At 39.8% G+C, this 18392-nt stretch overlaps 1 protein-coding gene across 5 annotated transcripts in view; it reads left to right on the top strand.

Annotated features, from left to right (window-relative positions):
* EYA4 (EYA transcriptional coactivator and phosphatase 4) overlaps nt 1-18392 on the top strand; it is a 262482-nt gene that overhangs the window by 221000 nt on the left and 23090 nt on the right. For all 5 annotated transcript variants that reach the window (XM_007452991.1, XM_007452992.1, XM_007452994.1 and 2 more), the window contains one exon: nt 865-948. In XM_007452991.1, coding sequence (XP_007453053.1) covers nt 865-948 — 84 coding nt within the window. The remainder of the gene's footprint in view (nt 1-864; nt 949-18392) is intronic.

Below are 18392 nucleotides of genomic sequence, written 5' to 3'. Positions count from 1 at the left end.
TATTCTTAACCGTAATGTGTTACTTCTTACACAGCTGCATATTTTAATTGTGAAAAAAAGTTAAATTTCCAGATTTAGTAAAGTCAAGTAATAGCCCTTGTATCTCTTCATAAGAGATCATTTCCTTGATGTGAACAACAATAGTAGATTCAAATGCCTTCAAGAACCCAGCAGGTGATATGCATGAGTGAACTGGGCTAGGGGGCCAGCAGACTGGGAAGAGTGGGGAGCATTGGCCCAGTCTAAAGGGACCCCTGCATCATTGCCACATGGACTGTCAGCCACCATTGCCACAAACTGGAAGTTTGTCTACTGCAGTCAGAACCCTGAACTTTGTGTGAAATCTTCTAATCTGGACATTTTAATCAATAATTTGAAACCGTTCAAAACACTGTGCAGGCCAAACAACCCATCTTATGACTTAATCTGACCCAAGGGTCCACACGTTACAATTTCTATTTAGGGATTGTTCATTGATTCTTTAAAATATTTTTTAAAATATAATTCTTTGCATGAATTACAAAACTTCATGAATTCATGAGACATAAAATTTTATAAGAGCACACTTCTATTATAAAGTCCAAACGTGTCTTTTGGGTATTAACTGCAAGTACATATTTGAATGAATTCATTCAGATTAGGACATCACATTTTCAAGCCTATTATTTTTGTCACTCTTGTTCCTCAGGTTTTACAGGGGTTAGATTTGACAAATTTGGAGGAAAAATTAGTGTAGTAGCATAGATTTCCATATAATGGTATCAAGATTATATCCAACAATAAAGTGAGAGGTCTTCCACTTGTAAAGAGATTTCTGTTTCCTTAGAACTTGATAATTCTTCGATATTTATCTTTTTTCTCCAGCGTGTGTTTGTGTGGGACTTGGATGAGACCATCATTGTTTTCCACTCACTGCTCACGGGATCTTATGCCCAGAAGTATGGCAAGGTAAGAAATCAAGAAATTTTACCCCAAGACACCTTGTTAGAATTTTATTTTAAATAAAATCAAAAGCCATTTAAAAATACCTTGTAGTGTTTTTATTGCAGTCTGTCAAGTCTGCTCTTAATTATTTATTTCCAGTGGCTCATTGTTCTTTAATGTGAACTGGCAAATTTTACAGAACTTAATTAGAAATCATATTCTTTTTCCTTTCTTCATAATAACTTTGAATTTTCTACATGAAAAACCAAGCTTATTACCCTCACATAATTATTTTAGAAAATGTTTTTGTAAATTGAAATGGACTTTAAACATTATAATACATATATTATTGTCTAATAAGGGAACCTTAAGAAATTGTTTGGATTAATTTGTTGCACCAAATGTTGCTATAGAATGCCATTTGAAATAAGGAAGTAATCTTTTGTCTGACAGATCCTTTGCATTTATAAATATAAGTATTTTTTGGTAACTTTGAGGAAGCATATTATAGAGACTGGGAATAATACCCCATCACACATACAAATCCAGAGGCAGATGTTCTCATTACTTTCCTTTGTCTCTTGCCATTATTTTCATAGTAGCTTGCTTCTTGTAACAGTGTTGTTATACACGTGTGTGAGTCTGTTTCAAAGAGTGATGCACCTGCAACAGGTTTTTCAGCTAGAAACACAATTGTAGAGGCCATTTGAGTCTTTGATTCTGTAGGACTCACAGTCTAACCAGAGTCTATTCACAACATGTTGGCCTGCCTTCAATTACTGTATTCAAAGTTGTATCTAACTTTGGTTCCTTTTCATATGACACTTACAGAAGTGTCTCCCTTCATCTTTACAGTGTCACATTATTTCATAGGGTCTCATGTTAGCTCAACATGCAGTTTTTAAGATCTTCTAGACTAGTTGTGATGAATTAATTGCACTCAAGCATTTCCTCCTAAATTGCGCTCTTGGTGAATTTGCATTGCATTTGATTCTTAGTATAAGTAGTGAAAGTTGCTAAACATATGAAAGGTAACAATTTTATTTAGTGACCATTCAGAAAAAGGAGGCTTAGCTCCTTTAGCCCAATCATCATCATCTAAAACAGTGATCTCCAAAGCAGGATGTATGCATATGTGCCACATATACACAAGGTGCTTCACTGAGATAAGGAGAGAAAATAACACATTTATACCCTGCAATTTCTATTCTTATCTGTTTCAATACATGTAAATGATTATAACTTAAAGAATATGCATGTAATTTATAAATAAATTAACTATACATAAATTTGTGGTACACACTCAAAATTCTATTACTGATAGAGCATACAGTCTAAAAAGTTTCCAGATAATAATCTAAAGCATTTTCTTCTGAAATAATTTTGGCTTATGTGGAATACACAGTAATCCTATTGAACTGATTACAGTATTTTTGTGCAAATTTTCGTATTAGATAAATGTTTAAAATAAACAGCCTAACTTGAACACACAAATCCAAATAAAGTTCCCTTCAAAATAGTCACCATTGGAGGCTATACCTAAATATCCATGTTGCTTCCATTATGCCAAATCAGTGGTGGGACTCATCTTTCGGAATTACCTTTATATTTTTAAAATATTTCCTGACTTCAAATCTTCATCCTTTTGTGGTAATTGTGATATTTAGAAGTAAAAGGATGATTTGAACCCAAGACGATAAATAAAGAGCATGGTCAAAATGTCACTATATATATATATATATATATATACACACACATTTTTTTTTCCCTTTTCATCAAAAATACCTTAAAGGATGGCCACCTGGTCATGCAGCATTCATTTCACAAACAAGTTCCGTTATTTTAAAGTATTGTCGAAAAGCTTTGTTCGCGTAGAAAAGAGAGACATTCTCTATGCCTACAGAGGCTTAAAACAGCCGAGCTTGCAGAAACGGCGGGAAAAGTGAGGGGAGGAAGGAAACTAATGTTTATTTAATGCCCACGATGTGCCAGCATTAAGCGTCACAACAATTTTAAGGGGTGGGTTCTTCTCCCCAATCTGTACGTGAGGAAACATGCTCAGAGAGGGAATAAGATGTGTGCAATCACACAGCTAGTCAGTGGCAGAGATGACTCTTGGGGCCCTGGGCTCTTTGACCTCAAAGCCCATGTCGTTTCTCCTTATAGAACATCACATGGCGTAGACGATTAAGCTACCATGAACACAATATACAAGTGACATTTCCTGAAAGGAATAAGGACAATTAGTGAGGTACTGTGAAGGCAGTTGTGTGAGTTCTCCTTTAAGTTGGAATGATTCTAAGTATCTTCTTGCAGACAATTAAAGGGAAAACTTAAGAAATGTTCAGTGAAATAGAGTGTGGTAGACAGATACCAGTACCTCGTGGTGGTGCAGAATCGGAATAGGATCGGAGTCACTGTTGGCAGGGTGTGGGGAAGATAAGCCTACATTTCTAGAACACCTACCAGGTGGCAGCACCTGTGTTTGGCATTTCACAAGCAGTAGGGATGGGGCAGAAGGACAAGAGCCTTCGAGTCAGAGAAACATAACTTTGAAAACCCAGTGCTGACACTTACAGTTTTCTGACCTTGGGCAAATTACTTAATTCTTCCGTCTCCATTTCTGTAACATGGGAATAATACTATCTGTAGTGAAGGAGAAGTAAAGAGCATACCATGTTTAATAGCTTAGCAGAACACTTGGTGTGAACTAACGCTCACAAAAATTGTAACTGTGATTAGTCACTTTCACAAATGTTATCCAACTTAACTCTTATAATTACTCTGCTGTAACGTACTGTGATCCAAGTTCTGTGGATGACGAAACCTGGGTTATTGGAGTTTAAGAAACTTGACCAAGGTTGCAAAGTGATAAATGCTGGTACGAGTATTGGAAACCAGGTCATTCTCATAACAAAGCTTTGCCCTTAATACTATTCTCTGCTACCGGAAGGGGGCCTGCTGGAGTTGACCGTGTTGAATAATGGTTTCCTCCAGGAAATTGAAAGAAATTAAAGGGAAAATGTTTTTAAGCTCTATTTTTTTCTAATCAAAATGAAAATTCCTTTATTGAGTTGCATGAAAACAATTTAGATGACCATGTTTATTGAATTATTATTTATTTTTTAAAGTAATTTGGTCATTGACTTTTTTCTTAATGTCAATAAGGAAATTGGTGGTGCCTTTTAGCTTGTAAGACGTTAATATTTTGGCATGTTAAGAAGTGGCTAAATAAAGGATGTTGCTATATGAGGCCCATCTTGTGAAGCTGGGGACCACATGAAGCTCAGGGGTCATTTGAAGGGGACAGAAAGGGTATTGGGTAGTTGCAGCTTCACCACACACCATAAATAAACTAGAGCTCCAAGGACAACTGTGTTCATCCAACAAATATTTACTTAGCACAGGTACACGTGCTTCCCGCTCTCATGGAGCTTACAAGCAAACAAAGTAACTTCAGATTATGGTAACTGCTCTGAAGACAATAAAACTAAGTCAGATGGAGAGTGACTGGGTGGGTGACTGGGGAGAGATGACATTGATGCTGACACCTGAATTATGAGAAGGAGCTAGCCATGCAGATTAGCGGGGAGAGGACTGTGGAGGGGACCGTTCCAGGCAGAGGACATAGAAGGGCTCCGGGCAGGAGCAATCTTCCAGTGTTCCGGGAATATAAAGGAGCAGTGTGGCTGGAAGGTTGTAAACAAAGGAGAGCAACACAAGATAACACAAGGTAAAAACAGAGAGGCAGGCATGGGGCCGCATCAGGTCCAGTGTCTGCCGTATGGCATTTGGAATTTATTCTAGGTGCAGTGGAAGTTGTTGTAGGGTTTAGGTTGAATTGGGACCTGGTGTTTTAAGATCGGCTGCTGCGTGGAGAAAGGAGTTTAGAGGAAGAAGACCGTTTAGGAGGCTGCTGCCTGGAGAAAGCCTTCTTGAACTTGAATGTGAGTCCCTGACCCTCAGGGATTGTAAAACCCAGAGTTTCTGATTCTGTAGGTCTGAGGTAGGGCCTGAGATTTCACCTTTGGAATAAATTTTCAATAAAGCTGATGGACCATGCTTTGGGAACCGCTAGAAAAGAGCATTTCCACAACATTTTTCTTGGGGAAGCGAGTTCCAAAATATGTTAATTGATAGTCTTTGTGGAAAAAAAACAACCCATGGCCAAATAAATTTGAGGAATACTTGAATTTTATGGCCATTCAGTATATGTTATCCTCTTAAAGGTCCTGAGATGTTTTACAGTTAAGAATCCTTTGTAAACATGTTTAATTCCTCCATTCCCGAGTGTCTAAGTAATGACCTTGAGGACCCACTGAAATGAGGTCTTTCTGGTGATCAGTTGATAATTCAGAAGGACTTTGCCAATAGCGAAAGTGACCAGGGCCATTATTTCTGCTGAGGGAAAAAAAAAAAGACCCCTGTACTACGTAAAGTTTATCTAATCTTGAAATTTTTAATGTCTTCAGCCCTTTTCATTTCTCGGATCAGTCTTGTTTCCAGAGTGTGCACTTTCACAGTGTAAAAGTGTTGTATGACATAGTGATTTTTCTGTTCTTTTAACCAGAGAATCTTTTGTGTTCGTAGTATATCACGCTGAGTATCTTTCTATAAAACATATAAGGGCAGATCTGCTCTAGGTGAAATGTAGAAGCTGGGGGACTGGAGACATCCCATTTCCCTCACGTAGACAATCCCTTCCCCCATGGTTCTCAGCCACCCCCGAAGGGTTTCCTGAGTCCTGAGGGTTGCTCAGAACATGTTCTGTAGGGCAGTAATCCAGCTGAGGGAGCTAGAGGTTAGGAGAAAGTCCTGCGCCTAGATGCACCTTAAGCTACTCATTTAACCTCTGAGCCTCTTTTCCCATCTAAACATGGTTATAATCCATTTCCTTCCTGGAGTTACTGGATGGATTAAATGATATAGTTTTAAAATATATATATGAAAGTAGCACTTTGCTCTGAAAACTATCATCCATGTCCTGTGGCAGAGAAATTTAATGCACTATTTCCCCCAAAAGGGGAAATGACAAAGGCAGAAATTTCCAGACATGCAGAAGGTCAATGTTTGCACAAAGTGATACTGCAGTGGCCTAAAATATAGTGAGCTGAGAGCTGGAAATATAAGCGCCAGCGGTGTAAAATCATGTCCTGCCATGACCACACCTACCTACCTATCTACCTATTTTTCTCTCTCTTCCCCACCTCCAACCCCGGTAAAAATAAACAAACAAGCAAACAAATAAGTAAGTAAGTACCATTTTTGAGCTCTTGCTATGTGCCTGGCACTTTTCTGAGTGTCCTGTTAAATGCATTACTATCTCCTTCGCTTTCACCACCACCCTATGTGATTGGTACCATGTCACACAGCTCGCAAGTGGTTTGGCCAGCCGGAACCCACATCTCTTCCACCTGCTCTGGATCTCTGCACTCTTTTGGTCTCATGTCTTTCCCCACCACCTATCAAAATAAAATTCACGGAACATAATAATTTAGGAATGCCATTTTTACTCATAAATTGCTCTGCGTAACTAACTTTTGTGTTTTAATTAAAAAAAAAAACTTTAGAAAAATCCTGCTTCAGTTTATAAATAAATAATATTATGAATTTTCTAAGGATCTTCCTAATATGTGATCACTTTTGGACCCTGTTCAGTTGTCAACACAACATGCTCTTTTACCAAGCAGAACTATTCCTGGATATTTACCATGATGGCAAATGAGGGATGTCAGTATTTGAGTTCTGCTGCCTGTGGAGCTGATGATGGGCTTTGCAGCTGAGCACCAGCTGGCATGTACACCTTTCAGCACTGCACAGCTCTAAAGCAGGAGTTTGTAAATTTGGCAGGACGCAGACCAGGAATCATCCATCATCTGTTAGAGTTTATGAAGATTATCTTTATTCCCTGATTAATTGTATATAGTATTTTACCTGATAAGTTGCAGTAATTCCTCTTTGTTAGAAGGAGAAGTGAAAGAAGCTAAATAAATTGTGCTTTAGGGATTTGGTTTATTTTGAAGCATTAATGTGTCATGTGCTATGAGGCCATGATTCTCTAAAAGTCATTCCACAGGAAGGATGCAAAGGAAATAGCCCAAGTCAGGGAAAAGACTGAAGGAAAAGTGAACAGTTATATTGCGAAACTGAAATCCAAGCTCCCAAAACTACTTGCTCATTTTAGACAACATCTTTTATAAAAGGAGCACTGGAGAAATGATATGTTCATCAGGATAAATCCACTGGTTACTTTTATATTAAACAATCTACACACACTTATGTGGAAAGGCTTCTGAAACAGCACAAGCTATATTTTAAATGATGAGATTGTCATGAAGATAAGTACTGACTTATGTGTATGTCACCTGAGGAAAAGCAACATGATTTGCTAGAATGTGGTTAGAATGAATCAAGTGTTGGAACCATGGATTGGAGGCCACTCTGATGGCAGCATGAAGGTGACCACCCCTCTGGGCATAATGGTTAGAGCATTCTGAATTTGGAGGGAGGAGGGACCTGAGCTTAAATTCTATCTCCACTTCCTACTATGCATGTGACCTTGGGTAGTTTATTTAGTCTTTGTGAGCCTCAGTTACCTTTTATATAAAATGGGGAGAATAATAATTTCATAATTTGATTAGAAGGGTTAAATGAGTCAGTGCATTAAAACTCAGCACATTACCTACCACAGAGCAAACATTCAATGAGTGTAACCTGTTTTGTTTGGTTCCAAGGCAATCTGAATGTTGAGTAACTGAATTTGGGGGAAACTGGGCGTTTTATCAAAAAATGTATGTGTTGTTTCATCTCATAATGTGAGATACTCAGCTCAATGTTGTAGAGAAGAAAAGGGTGACTAGAGAGTGATCATGGCACATTATAAATTGAATGAATGCGGAATTTACAAGTCTCAAAAACTTTAGTGATAGAGAGTAGACTTGTGGTTGCCAAGGGGGAGAGGGGGCGGGGAGGGATGGATTGGGAGTTTGGGACTAGCAGATGCAAACTATTATATATAGTATGGATAAACAACAAGATCCTACTGTATAGCACAGGGATCTATGTTCAATATCCTGTAATAAACCATAATGCAAAAGAAAAATAAAGTGAAAAAAATTTTAGTGTTTTTCATGGTTGCTCATAGTATATGTGTTTAAGGGCACACATGTGTGTGCATGTAAACATAGTTTAGTTGACCCTTGAACAATGCGGGGGGTCAGGGGTGCCGACCCCCCATGAAGTCAAAAACCTGAGTAACTTTTGACACCTTAAAAACTTATCTGCCAATAGGCTGCTGTTGACTGGAAGCCTTACTGATAACATAAATGGTTACCACGAATTTTGCATGTTGAGGTATTATATACCGTATTCTTACAATAAAGTAAGCTAGAGAAAAGAAAATGTTATTATGAAAGTCATAAGTAAGAGGAGTACATTTACAGTACTGTACTGTATTTATCAATACCATAAGTTTGTCATCTGTTTGTAAGGTGAATTGTCTGTCAGTACCTATGTCAGTATTGTCTTACATGATCTAAAACACTGTAGATGTGATACGCATTACTAACACTAGACATCAAAAATGAAAAGATAATGTGAAAAATAAATTCATATTTATTTACAGACATAACGATTCATGCACTGATAACAAAGCAGCGATGTGATTGCTTTATGGTAGCCCAAGTGTCATCAATATGGTTGCTTCACAGTAGCCTAACCTATACACTAATGAATGAGTCATTGTAAAATTTTTATGGCGCACAGTATTACAGTCATATTCTTAATACACTATTGGAGACACAGTTACATTAAAAAAAAACAAAAAAAACACTTACCTGTGATGATAGGCTGATATGCAGTTTCTCCAGTTAATAGAGAGGGGCATACTGTACGGTAATGTAATTCTTTGAAAGCAAAGTTATACAACAGTAAGAAAACTAACACATTATTAATTTTATATGATATATTGCTCACCTTATGCACACTTAAGGATAAGCTGTTCACTTCAATACAAGTCTTTGCACACGATGTTCTACAAGACGAAAACTTAGGCGATGGTGATTATGGGACAAAAACGTGTCATACAGTTCTTGACGTACAGTTATTAGATTTTCACATGAAGACATTCAACACACATACACAACAGATAAGGTTATTAACTGTCTGTCATGATGATTACTCTTCATTTAGTGGAAGTGGATCGTCATAAAATTCTTCATCCTCGGCCTCTTTACAATGAGTAGGCTGAGGACGAGGGAAAAGAGGAGGGGTTGGTCTTGCTGTCTCACCAGGCGGCAGAGGTGGAAGCGATGGAGGAGGTGGAAGGGGAAGCAGGAGAGGCAGGCACACTCAATGTAACATTATGGAAATACAGCGCAATTTCTGTCTGACTTTTTTTGCTTTTTCATTTTTCTAAAAATGTTTCTATATGGTACCAATCTTTCCATCGTTTGCTTTAGTTTCAGCGCCCATATCATACAAGGGTCCATGTCTTAAAAGAGATCAAAAGCAGTTTTGAATAATTAGAACCTTCTGCCAGACTGCCTAATGTCATTTTGTTTCCTGGCGCTGCTCCTTCTATGTCTTCTTCCTCGTTGTCTGGCACTGGTTCAGATGCACTCATCTCCATCAGTTTGTCCCCTGTTAATTTTTCTGATGTGGTGTGTGTTAGCTCTTGAATTTCTCCAAGATCTATATCTTGAAGCCCTTCGCCCTCACCTCTCTTTGCCGTATCCACCATCTCTTTCATGATTTTCTTGATTGGCTCTGTCGTAAATCCTGTGACGTCATGCACAACATCTGGACACAAGTTTCTCCAGCAGGCATTTATTGTTTCTGGCTTGATGGCTTTCAGGATTTTTTCTGTACCAATGATGGCATTTTCAATGGCATAATCCTTTCAGACATCCATGATGTTCTCTATTGAGGTTCTCTTCCATAGCATTGACAATCCTTTCTGTAGAGTACCATATATAATGAGCCTTAAAGGGCCCTGTGACCCGCCCCCCGCCCCCCCCCTCCCCGTTCTGGAGACTTAATTAGAGATGTTGTGTTTGGGGGTAAGTAGACCACTTTACAGTGCCTTCAGTGTTGAACTCATGGGGTTCTGGGTAGCCAGGGTCGTAGTCCAATATCAAAAGGACTTTAAAAGGCGTTCCCGTACTAACAAGGTACTTCCTGACTTCAGGGACAAAGCCTCAATAGAACCAATCCAGAAAAAGTGTTCTCATTGGCGGGCCTTCTTTTTGTACAATCAGAAGACTGGCAGCTGGTGTTTATCCTTTCCCTTCAAGGCTTGGGGTTAGCAGCTTTATATATAAGGATGACCCTGATCATAAACCTGACTGCATTTGCACAAAACGGTAGTATTAGACTGTCCCTTCCTGCCTTAAATCCTGCTGCTAGCTTCTCTTCCTTATTAACAAATGTCCTTGGTGACATATTTTTTTCTAGAATAGGGCAGTTTCATCTGCAGTAAAAACCTGTTCAGCAGATATTCTTTCTCCCCAGTGATTTTCTTAATGGTGTCTGGGAACACATCTGCTGCCTCTTGGTGAGCGAAGCTGCTTCTCCTGTTATCATGACCTTTTTTAAGCCAAACCTCTTTCTTAAATTATCAGACCATCTTTGCTGACATTAATTTCTCCAGCTCCTTCACCTTCCTTTTGCTTTAAGTTGTCATTTAATGACTTCACTTTTTCTCAAATCATATTAGAATCTACAGGTATGCCTTTCTTGTAGTAATCTTCAACCCACATCAAAGCTGGATTTTCGGGCTTCCCTGGTGGCGCAGTGGTTGAGAGTCCGCCTGCCGATGCAGGGGACACGGGTTCGTGCCCCGGTCCGGGAGGATCCCACATGCCGCGGAGTGGCTGGGCCCGTGAGCCATGGCCGCTGAGCCTGCGCATCCGGAGCCTGTGCTCCGCAATGGGAGAGGCCACAACAGTGAGAGGCCCGCGTACCACAAAAAAAAAAACAAGACAAAAAAAACCAGATTTTCCACGTGAGATAAAAAGGTATTTCTGAAAAAGAGCAAGGTTTCGAGCCTGCTGGTGTAACTGCAGCGATGGCTTCATGAATCTCCTTTTCTTCTTTACAATGGTCTTGACGCTGGATTTATTTATCTTGAGATGGAGGGCAACCACAGCTGAAGAACTTAAGCTATGGTACATATCAAGTAATTAAACTTTTTTTTTTTTGGTCATGTCATGACTTTTCTCTGCTTCTTGGGAGCACTTCTAGCATCACTAGGGGCACTTGTATGGGTCCCCTGGTGTTATTTAAGGTTTATGGTATTGCAGTAAACAACGCAAAATATGCGAGAGCTGCAAGAGATCACTTTTTACTGCAATGTGCAATTTACTGGAGAAATGAACTGCTCACAAGGAGTTGATTAGCCTCACTTGGCATTTAAGTGGATACTTGTAACACTTGAGCTCACTGAAATAGTAACAGGAGGTGGCTATGAAATTACTACAGTAGTACAATATGGACTACAGTTAATTTTTTCAGTTATGATTTAATCCTGCATTTAATCCTGTTTGTATACATTTCTCTTGACTGTGAACAGTGCCGTGAACAGTCTGTGCGTGCGTAAGTTTTGATCAATTTTAACTTTTTAATAGATTTGTGTGTATCTTATGGTATTAAATGATAAAAGAGACTAGTATCTCTATGTATTTTATGCATTCATGATATACCTAATTTAAATTTTTTTTTCAATATTTCTAGGCTATGTGGTTGGTCTGGGAGTTTTTTTTCAAATTATCGCAAATCTCCAAAAAATGGTCCAGCATATTTATTGAAAAAAAATTCCGCATATAAATGGACCAACAAGGTTCAAGCCTATGTTGTTCAAGGGTCACATGTACATATGTATGTAAAAGTAAAGCTAAATCAAAGACAGTGACACTTCTCAAACTCTCATAGGAAGTTTGAGAGACAGTGAAACTTGAAATTAATATACAAGAAAGATAAGTGGTTATTCATTTCTTAAAAGCACAACTTCTGGAGACACCTTTTATAACCTCCCTGAAGTTTCAATCTCCGTTTATGATCTTCGCTTATGAACATTCAATCTCACTCTGTATGACAGTCTCTAGTAAGTCAGAAAGAGAAAAATGAATATTGTATATTACCGCATATATGTGGAATCTAGAAAAATGGTACAGATGAAATGGTTTGCAAGGCAGAAATAGAGACACAGATGTAGAGAACAAACGTATGGACACCAAGGGGTGGTAGGGGGTGGGGGTGGGGGTGGGATGAATTGGGCGATTGGAATTGACATGTATACACTGATGTGCATAAAATAGATAACTAATAAGAACCTGCTGTATAGCACAGGGAACTCCACTTCGCTGTACAGTAGAAACTAACACAACATTGTAAAACAACTATACCTCAACAACAAAAAATAAATAAATAAATTTTAAAGAAACATTCCATCTCACATCTTGGGTGTTGGAGGGAGGCAGATCACGTTATTACCTTGCCTTAAATTTCCATAACTCATGATTAACTTGCCTTTTTCGGAATTCATGTCTCACTTATCTTTTCTACAGTCTTCCTCTAATATACCACCCACCTTTCTCCAAGTCCTCAGGCCTCAATTGGGTGGGTTCATTTGCCATCTCTGTCACTTTTCTCTCAGTCCTGGGCTTTCTAGCTCATCCTTCCATGGTCATTCTCACCATTCTCTTCTCTTCTCCCTTTGCATCCGGTTGCTGTGCTTTACTATTATATACTGTATGATATAAATATGATACTTCACTATTTTTTATTTTTTAAAGTACTTATGATATATTATGGGCTGGAAGCAAGTTCCATCAATCCATAATCTTGACGATAGCAGTAGTATAGCATAGCAACTATAGTTGTAGCATATTACTATCGCTGTAATTCCCCTGGAAGTATATTTAATCTGTTATTAGTTTAATAAATGTGGGTGAGCATTATTCATTGGATTCTCTACTGATCGAAACAGTAGAAGCTGGTAGTGGTAGGTAAGCTGTGTGATGTCCCCTTCATGACTTCTGATTACTTAATTTGACTACTGTTCAGTTGCAGATATGATGCTTACATCAAATACTTGGATTTTGAACAAATCCTTTTAATCCAGAGGAAAAATTAACTAGTTTTACACCTTTACCTGCTCCCTAGAAGGTCGTTGGCTACATGACTAAGAAAAGAGGCACCATGGGTCCTCTGGTCCTTGAAGTTAAGTCCACAGATGATCTTTATGGAGGTGAAGGTGGGGCAATTCACTCTTACTCATAACTGTGAGCTATTTCCAGGGAAGCCTAATTCCCAAGAAATTATACTGAGTCACCATGCTACTCAGTAATCAGACTGATTCAGGTCATAAGAGTCTTTTGGAAGCGTCTCAGAGGCTTAACTCCTGGGAAACTAGAAGGCCACGCCAGCTCTGGTGTTCCCTAACCATCCCAGACCTTCAGGAGAGCTCTTAGACCAGTGCTTTTTAAATATTAACATGCGTATGAGTCACCAGGCAATCTTGTTAAACTGTATATTCTGCTTCAGTAGATCTCCGTGGTAGGGTCTGTGATCTGCCTTTCTAACAAGCTCCTAACTCAGTGCTGCTGGTCTGTGAGCCACACTTTGAGTAGAAAGATCTTAACCACTGATTCTCGGTCTTGTGTACATTAGAATCACTGGAGAGCTTTGAAATTACTGATGCATGAGTCCCACCTCAGAGAATACCTGATTTAATTGGTACAGGGTGTGGCCTGGGCAGCAGGATTTTTCAAAGCTCCCCAGGTGCTTCTCATATGTGGTCAAGTTCAGGAGCCTCTGCCTCAGACGTCATCATCCCAGCCCCGGATTACACTATCACCCCGCTTTTGCATAAAGCCTCATCATCTTTATGCCTCTTTTTCTCCATCAGGCTCACCTTGAAAAAAACAAAACAAATCAAAACACCCCTGTCCAACACCCTACCTGTACCTCAACAGCTGAACGTGGCCACAAATCTCAAGTGGGTCCCAGCACACCTGGGCTAACTCTTCCAGCTGATTATTTCAAACCTTCTCTCCCCTCAGCCCTTCAAAGCCCCCTCTCAATTCTGCACAAAACTCTTCCTCCATCACTTTAAGAAAAAAAAAAAAGCAAACTGGAAGAATCACTTTATCTTTGCACCATAACCGTATTCTCTGCCTGCTCTCTGCACCCCCATTCATGCCCTGGATCCAGGCCCTCTCACTTACCCAGTGAATCTCCTCCCAGAAAGGCCTCTTTCATTCCTGAATCCCCAGTGTCCCCCTTTTCTGGATTATTCCCATCACTCTTTTACGTATCGTAATAGTCCCATCACCAGAAAAGTCTCTTGAGCCATTTTCCAGTCACTGCCCTCTTTCTCTGCTCTTCCCTCACTTGCCAGTCCTACGACTCTCTTCAAGTCTGAGAAATGACCTCCTTGCCAAATTCATGGTTTATCTTCCTGGGGTCTCTCTCACTTGTATTTGACCCAGTTAATCACTCCCTCTTTCTTAAAATCCTTGGTCCATTTCACGTCTCTCACCTGGGTCACCGTGCCTCACACTCTCCCGTACACATTTTTCTCACTGTTGCCTCTGTGTACGTTCCCTACCGCCATGGCTGTGCATGGCTAGTCCCCTCCCTTTTCTCAGGTCTCTTATCCTCCACTATCACCTCCTAAGAAAGGCTTTCCCTTCACTTTCTTTCAATAAGCCGTCACCACCCATCCCCATAGCCTTCTGTGTCTGCTGACTGATTTTTTTTCACCACCTAGAATACTACATATTTCCTTGTTTTTTTGTCCATGTATTCATCAGAGGGCTCATCCAGTAATAATATAAACCCCATAAGGGCAGGGAGTTTGCTTATTTAATTTTCTGCTCTCTGCCCAGAATTTGATCATGTCTGACATGTAGTAGACACTCAATAAATACATGAAAGTTCCTAAAACCCTTCTCCAATTCCCCCTGAGAACGCTTAAGCCCACTGCCTGTCCATGACAGACAAACAACTCAATTGTAAAATTTCCCTTCTGATTCATGACTGAATGTCATGGCATTTCTTGTCTCTGATTAAAAGAGTTTAGGTATTCTAACAAACCCACTAGCTATTTCCACCTTGGTTCGTGGAGCTAGTTTGTCTTTCTTTTCTTGTAATGAATTTGCACATCTTCTGCCTCTGTGTGCACATGTCCACAAATATGATTCGGGTCCCAAGGGAGTAACTGTTCCAAGAGCTTGAGTTCTTAAAAAAAATGTCCCCCATTTCTTTAAAAATACATAATTGCTGCCTCTCCTGAAATATTTTTACAGTGTGTCCCTAGAGGAGGAATTCCAGCTGATGGCCCAGTGCAGGGCAGAGGCCCATAGACAGACTGTCTGGCTCCAATTTATGCTCTGCGCTTACATGGCTAATAGGCGTTAGTATTTTGATATAGAGAAGTGCTGTCCTTGATCCTGACTTGGTTATACACTGATCACATCCGGCTGAAAAGCACACAGTTAAGGGCCAAAACCTACTCATTTTCTTCATCTCCCCTCTGTCTCTGTTTCTGTCTCTGTATCTCTTGCCTGTCTCTCTCTCTCCAACAAATGTCTTGGGAATAGTTTCAGTATTTTCATAGAACGCTACACAGAGTAAATTTAAATTGGCAGAGGTTCAGTTTGCCCCATATGAAACTCTGCTGTAGACACTTTGAACCGATTGGAACTGTTATGCATGTATAATATGTATCAGAGCTACCACAAAACCCTGTTACTCACTTTATTATCCCACTTTTCCCCTCTTTCCAAGTTTTCACTGTCACTTCATTGCAGACCCTAAACTCAACACTCACTACAGTTAAACTGAGGAAAGGCAGTAATCCTTGATTCATAAGGTGCCCATAATTCTACAAACATCTAATGAAAACGAGCAAACATCTCTGTATAAAAGTTGGCTTCAATCCAGAAGTATGTTTCATTCTCAAATGCCTGATAAAGCCGTGGGATTGCAGGCTCTGGCAGCTCCTGCCCAGTGCTCTGCAAGGGAGAGGGTGTGCAACATGACAGTGACACCCACCAACTTCCTGCCCATCTTTCTTGGATTCTTACATCTGGGGGTTCTTTAGGTGGAAAATGGGGTGCTGGAATCTGCTTACTTAGAATTAGCTATCCCAGTGACTTCGTAAACTGGAAAAAGAAAAAAAAAGTAAAACCGGATATTTGAAAGTAAGCCCTCACCTGATGTTCTCTTAGAAACAAGATCAGCACCTCTTACAAGCACAGCTTTCCTTGGCTTGTGGCATGGCTATCCCTAGCCCTTCTCTGTCAAGCCTTCGGCATAGGTGACAAAACACCTCCCTTTCAACAGGCCTTAGCAAAATACAGCCAGTTCGCACTCATGCAAACCTCAAACTGAAACTTTCCCGGTTAACCAATGAAGTTTTGCCAAAATGCTTACTAAGTCCTGGCTCTAGGAGCCTGTGTGATGTGGAATCGCCAGAGCTCGAGAAACAAATAACTGCCCCTTCCTTTGCCGTGGGGTTGCATTCCAGTGGGGTGCTCAAAAACAGTTTTCATCATGTCATACGCTATGCTTCTTTGTTAGAGAATTCTTGTTGATTTTTTAAAAATTATATTTGTTTGCGTGCCTATCAGATGCACAAAATGCATTCTTCATGGTTTTTCCTATCACTGCTTAGGTAGCATAGAGATTTACATGCTACAGAAGCGTGGCATCGATGAAAGTAACAATCAAAAAGAAACAGTACGTTTTCTCCTGTCCCCATAAATCTGATCTGTAAATGCAAAGAATGTGAGGCATGAACATAAGAAATTGAAGAATTTTATCTAAAACTTTAAAAAGAAAAATTGGCAAATCATACGATAAGACTTTAACCAATCTAGTCTCAAGAAGGAAAACGTTTTATAGAAGACATTTCTGAACCCCCATCTGAAATATATATCTTTAGGGCAGTAATCATCAGAAACATAACAGAGTCCTGTGGAGCTCAGTTTTATTGTCTTGCATCAGTGAACATTCCTCAAAAGCATAGAGCATCACTAATGGAATTATATGTTTTCATGCTATAATTACATTTGATTTTTCCTGATATTTCTGTAGGCTTTTTGTTCATGGTTCCATGACTAGATGGAATATTTACAAGTTTTCTGTGTCCTCAGCCTATTCAAACCCCCCACCCCCATAACAAAGAGAGAGGGAGTCTAGAAATAGGAATTTTTTACAGAAAGAAGACACATGTATATTTTTAAATTTTTTTACCTCCAGAGATTTTCTTTCAGCAACAGCAACAAAAACATAAACAGCAACAAAAAGAAATAAGAAAAAAGAATTTTATATTTGAAGGAAACAGAGCAAGAGATCCCTCTGAGTTTTGAAACTCCTTGAGACACAAAATGGGCACTTCATATTTTTGTTCTCGGTCTTGAATGAATACTTGTTGGATAAAATGGAATTCATTTGATCTTTGGGTACGTTGCTCCAAATGATCCTGTCACTGGAAGACAGATGAATCTAGCATAGAGTCATACTGACAGGAGAACATAACACCGAGATGCCATCAAATATGTGAACCAGGGCTTCCCTGGTGGTGCAGTGGTTGAGAGTCCGCCTGCCGATGCAGGGGGCACGGGTTCATGCCCCGGTCCAGGAGGATCCCACATGCCGCCGAGCAGCTGGGCCCGTGAGCCATGGCCGCTGGGCCTGCGCGTCCGGAACCTGTGCTCCGCAGCGGGAGAGGCCACAGCAGTGAGAGGCCCGTGTACCGCGAAGAAAATAAATAATAAAAATTTTTAAAAAATGTGAATCATGACTCTCTGTTTTTGAGAAGAGGGAATGTCCAGCTATGAAATCCACAGAAATCTCCAAGAAAGAGATGTAAACAGTTGGAAAATTATGTTGACACCCAACATACTATGATTGTCCTCTCATCTTCTCCCACATCAAGTCTTAGCTTTGCTCAGCATCTCTGTGACCTTCTCTCTCTCCTTCTCAGCACTCAGTTCCTATTCTGTAGGTTTTCATCACTACAGAATATGAGGCTGACATTCACTTCCAGCATGGTTACACTCTACGGTTTCCCCCCTCAAAGCATTATGGAAGTACAGAGGGAAAAAATAGGTTGTTGCAGTATAGGTGTGGCATAAAGAGGGTCTTCTTCTTGCTAAGTCAAGGAAGTTCGGGGGTGTATATGAATACTGCTTGACCTGACCTGGGTTGCATATTCTTATCATAAATTGCAGTAACGTTAGCATTACATTTCCCCAAGTTTAAATACATTTCTTGAAATGCCATTTATTAGAACATTGAAAACACAAGTTTGGTTCTCTCTCCTCACATCCCTACAGTCTGGCGCCTGGCCCAGCCACTCAACCCAAATCACCCTCTAAGGTCTTCCAAAATAACTTCTCAGCCAAAACCAATAGTATCCGTCTAGATCTGTCAGCCTTATTTGAAACCATTTTCTTCTC

The sequence above is a fragment of the Lipotes vexillifer genome, unplaced genomic scaffold (assembly GCF_000442215.2).
Source record: "Lipotes vexillifer unplaced genomic scaffold, Lipotes_vexillifer_v1.1 scaffold155, whole genome shotgun sequence".
Taxonomy (NCBI): Eukaryota; Metazoa; Chordata; class Mammalia; order Artiodactyla; family Lipotidae; genus Lipotes; species Lipotes vexillifer.
This window is presented reverse-complemented; position numbering and strand designations above follow the sequence as displayed.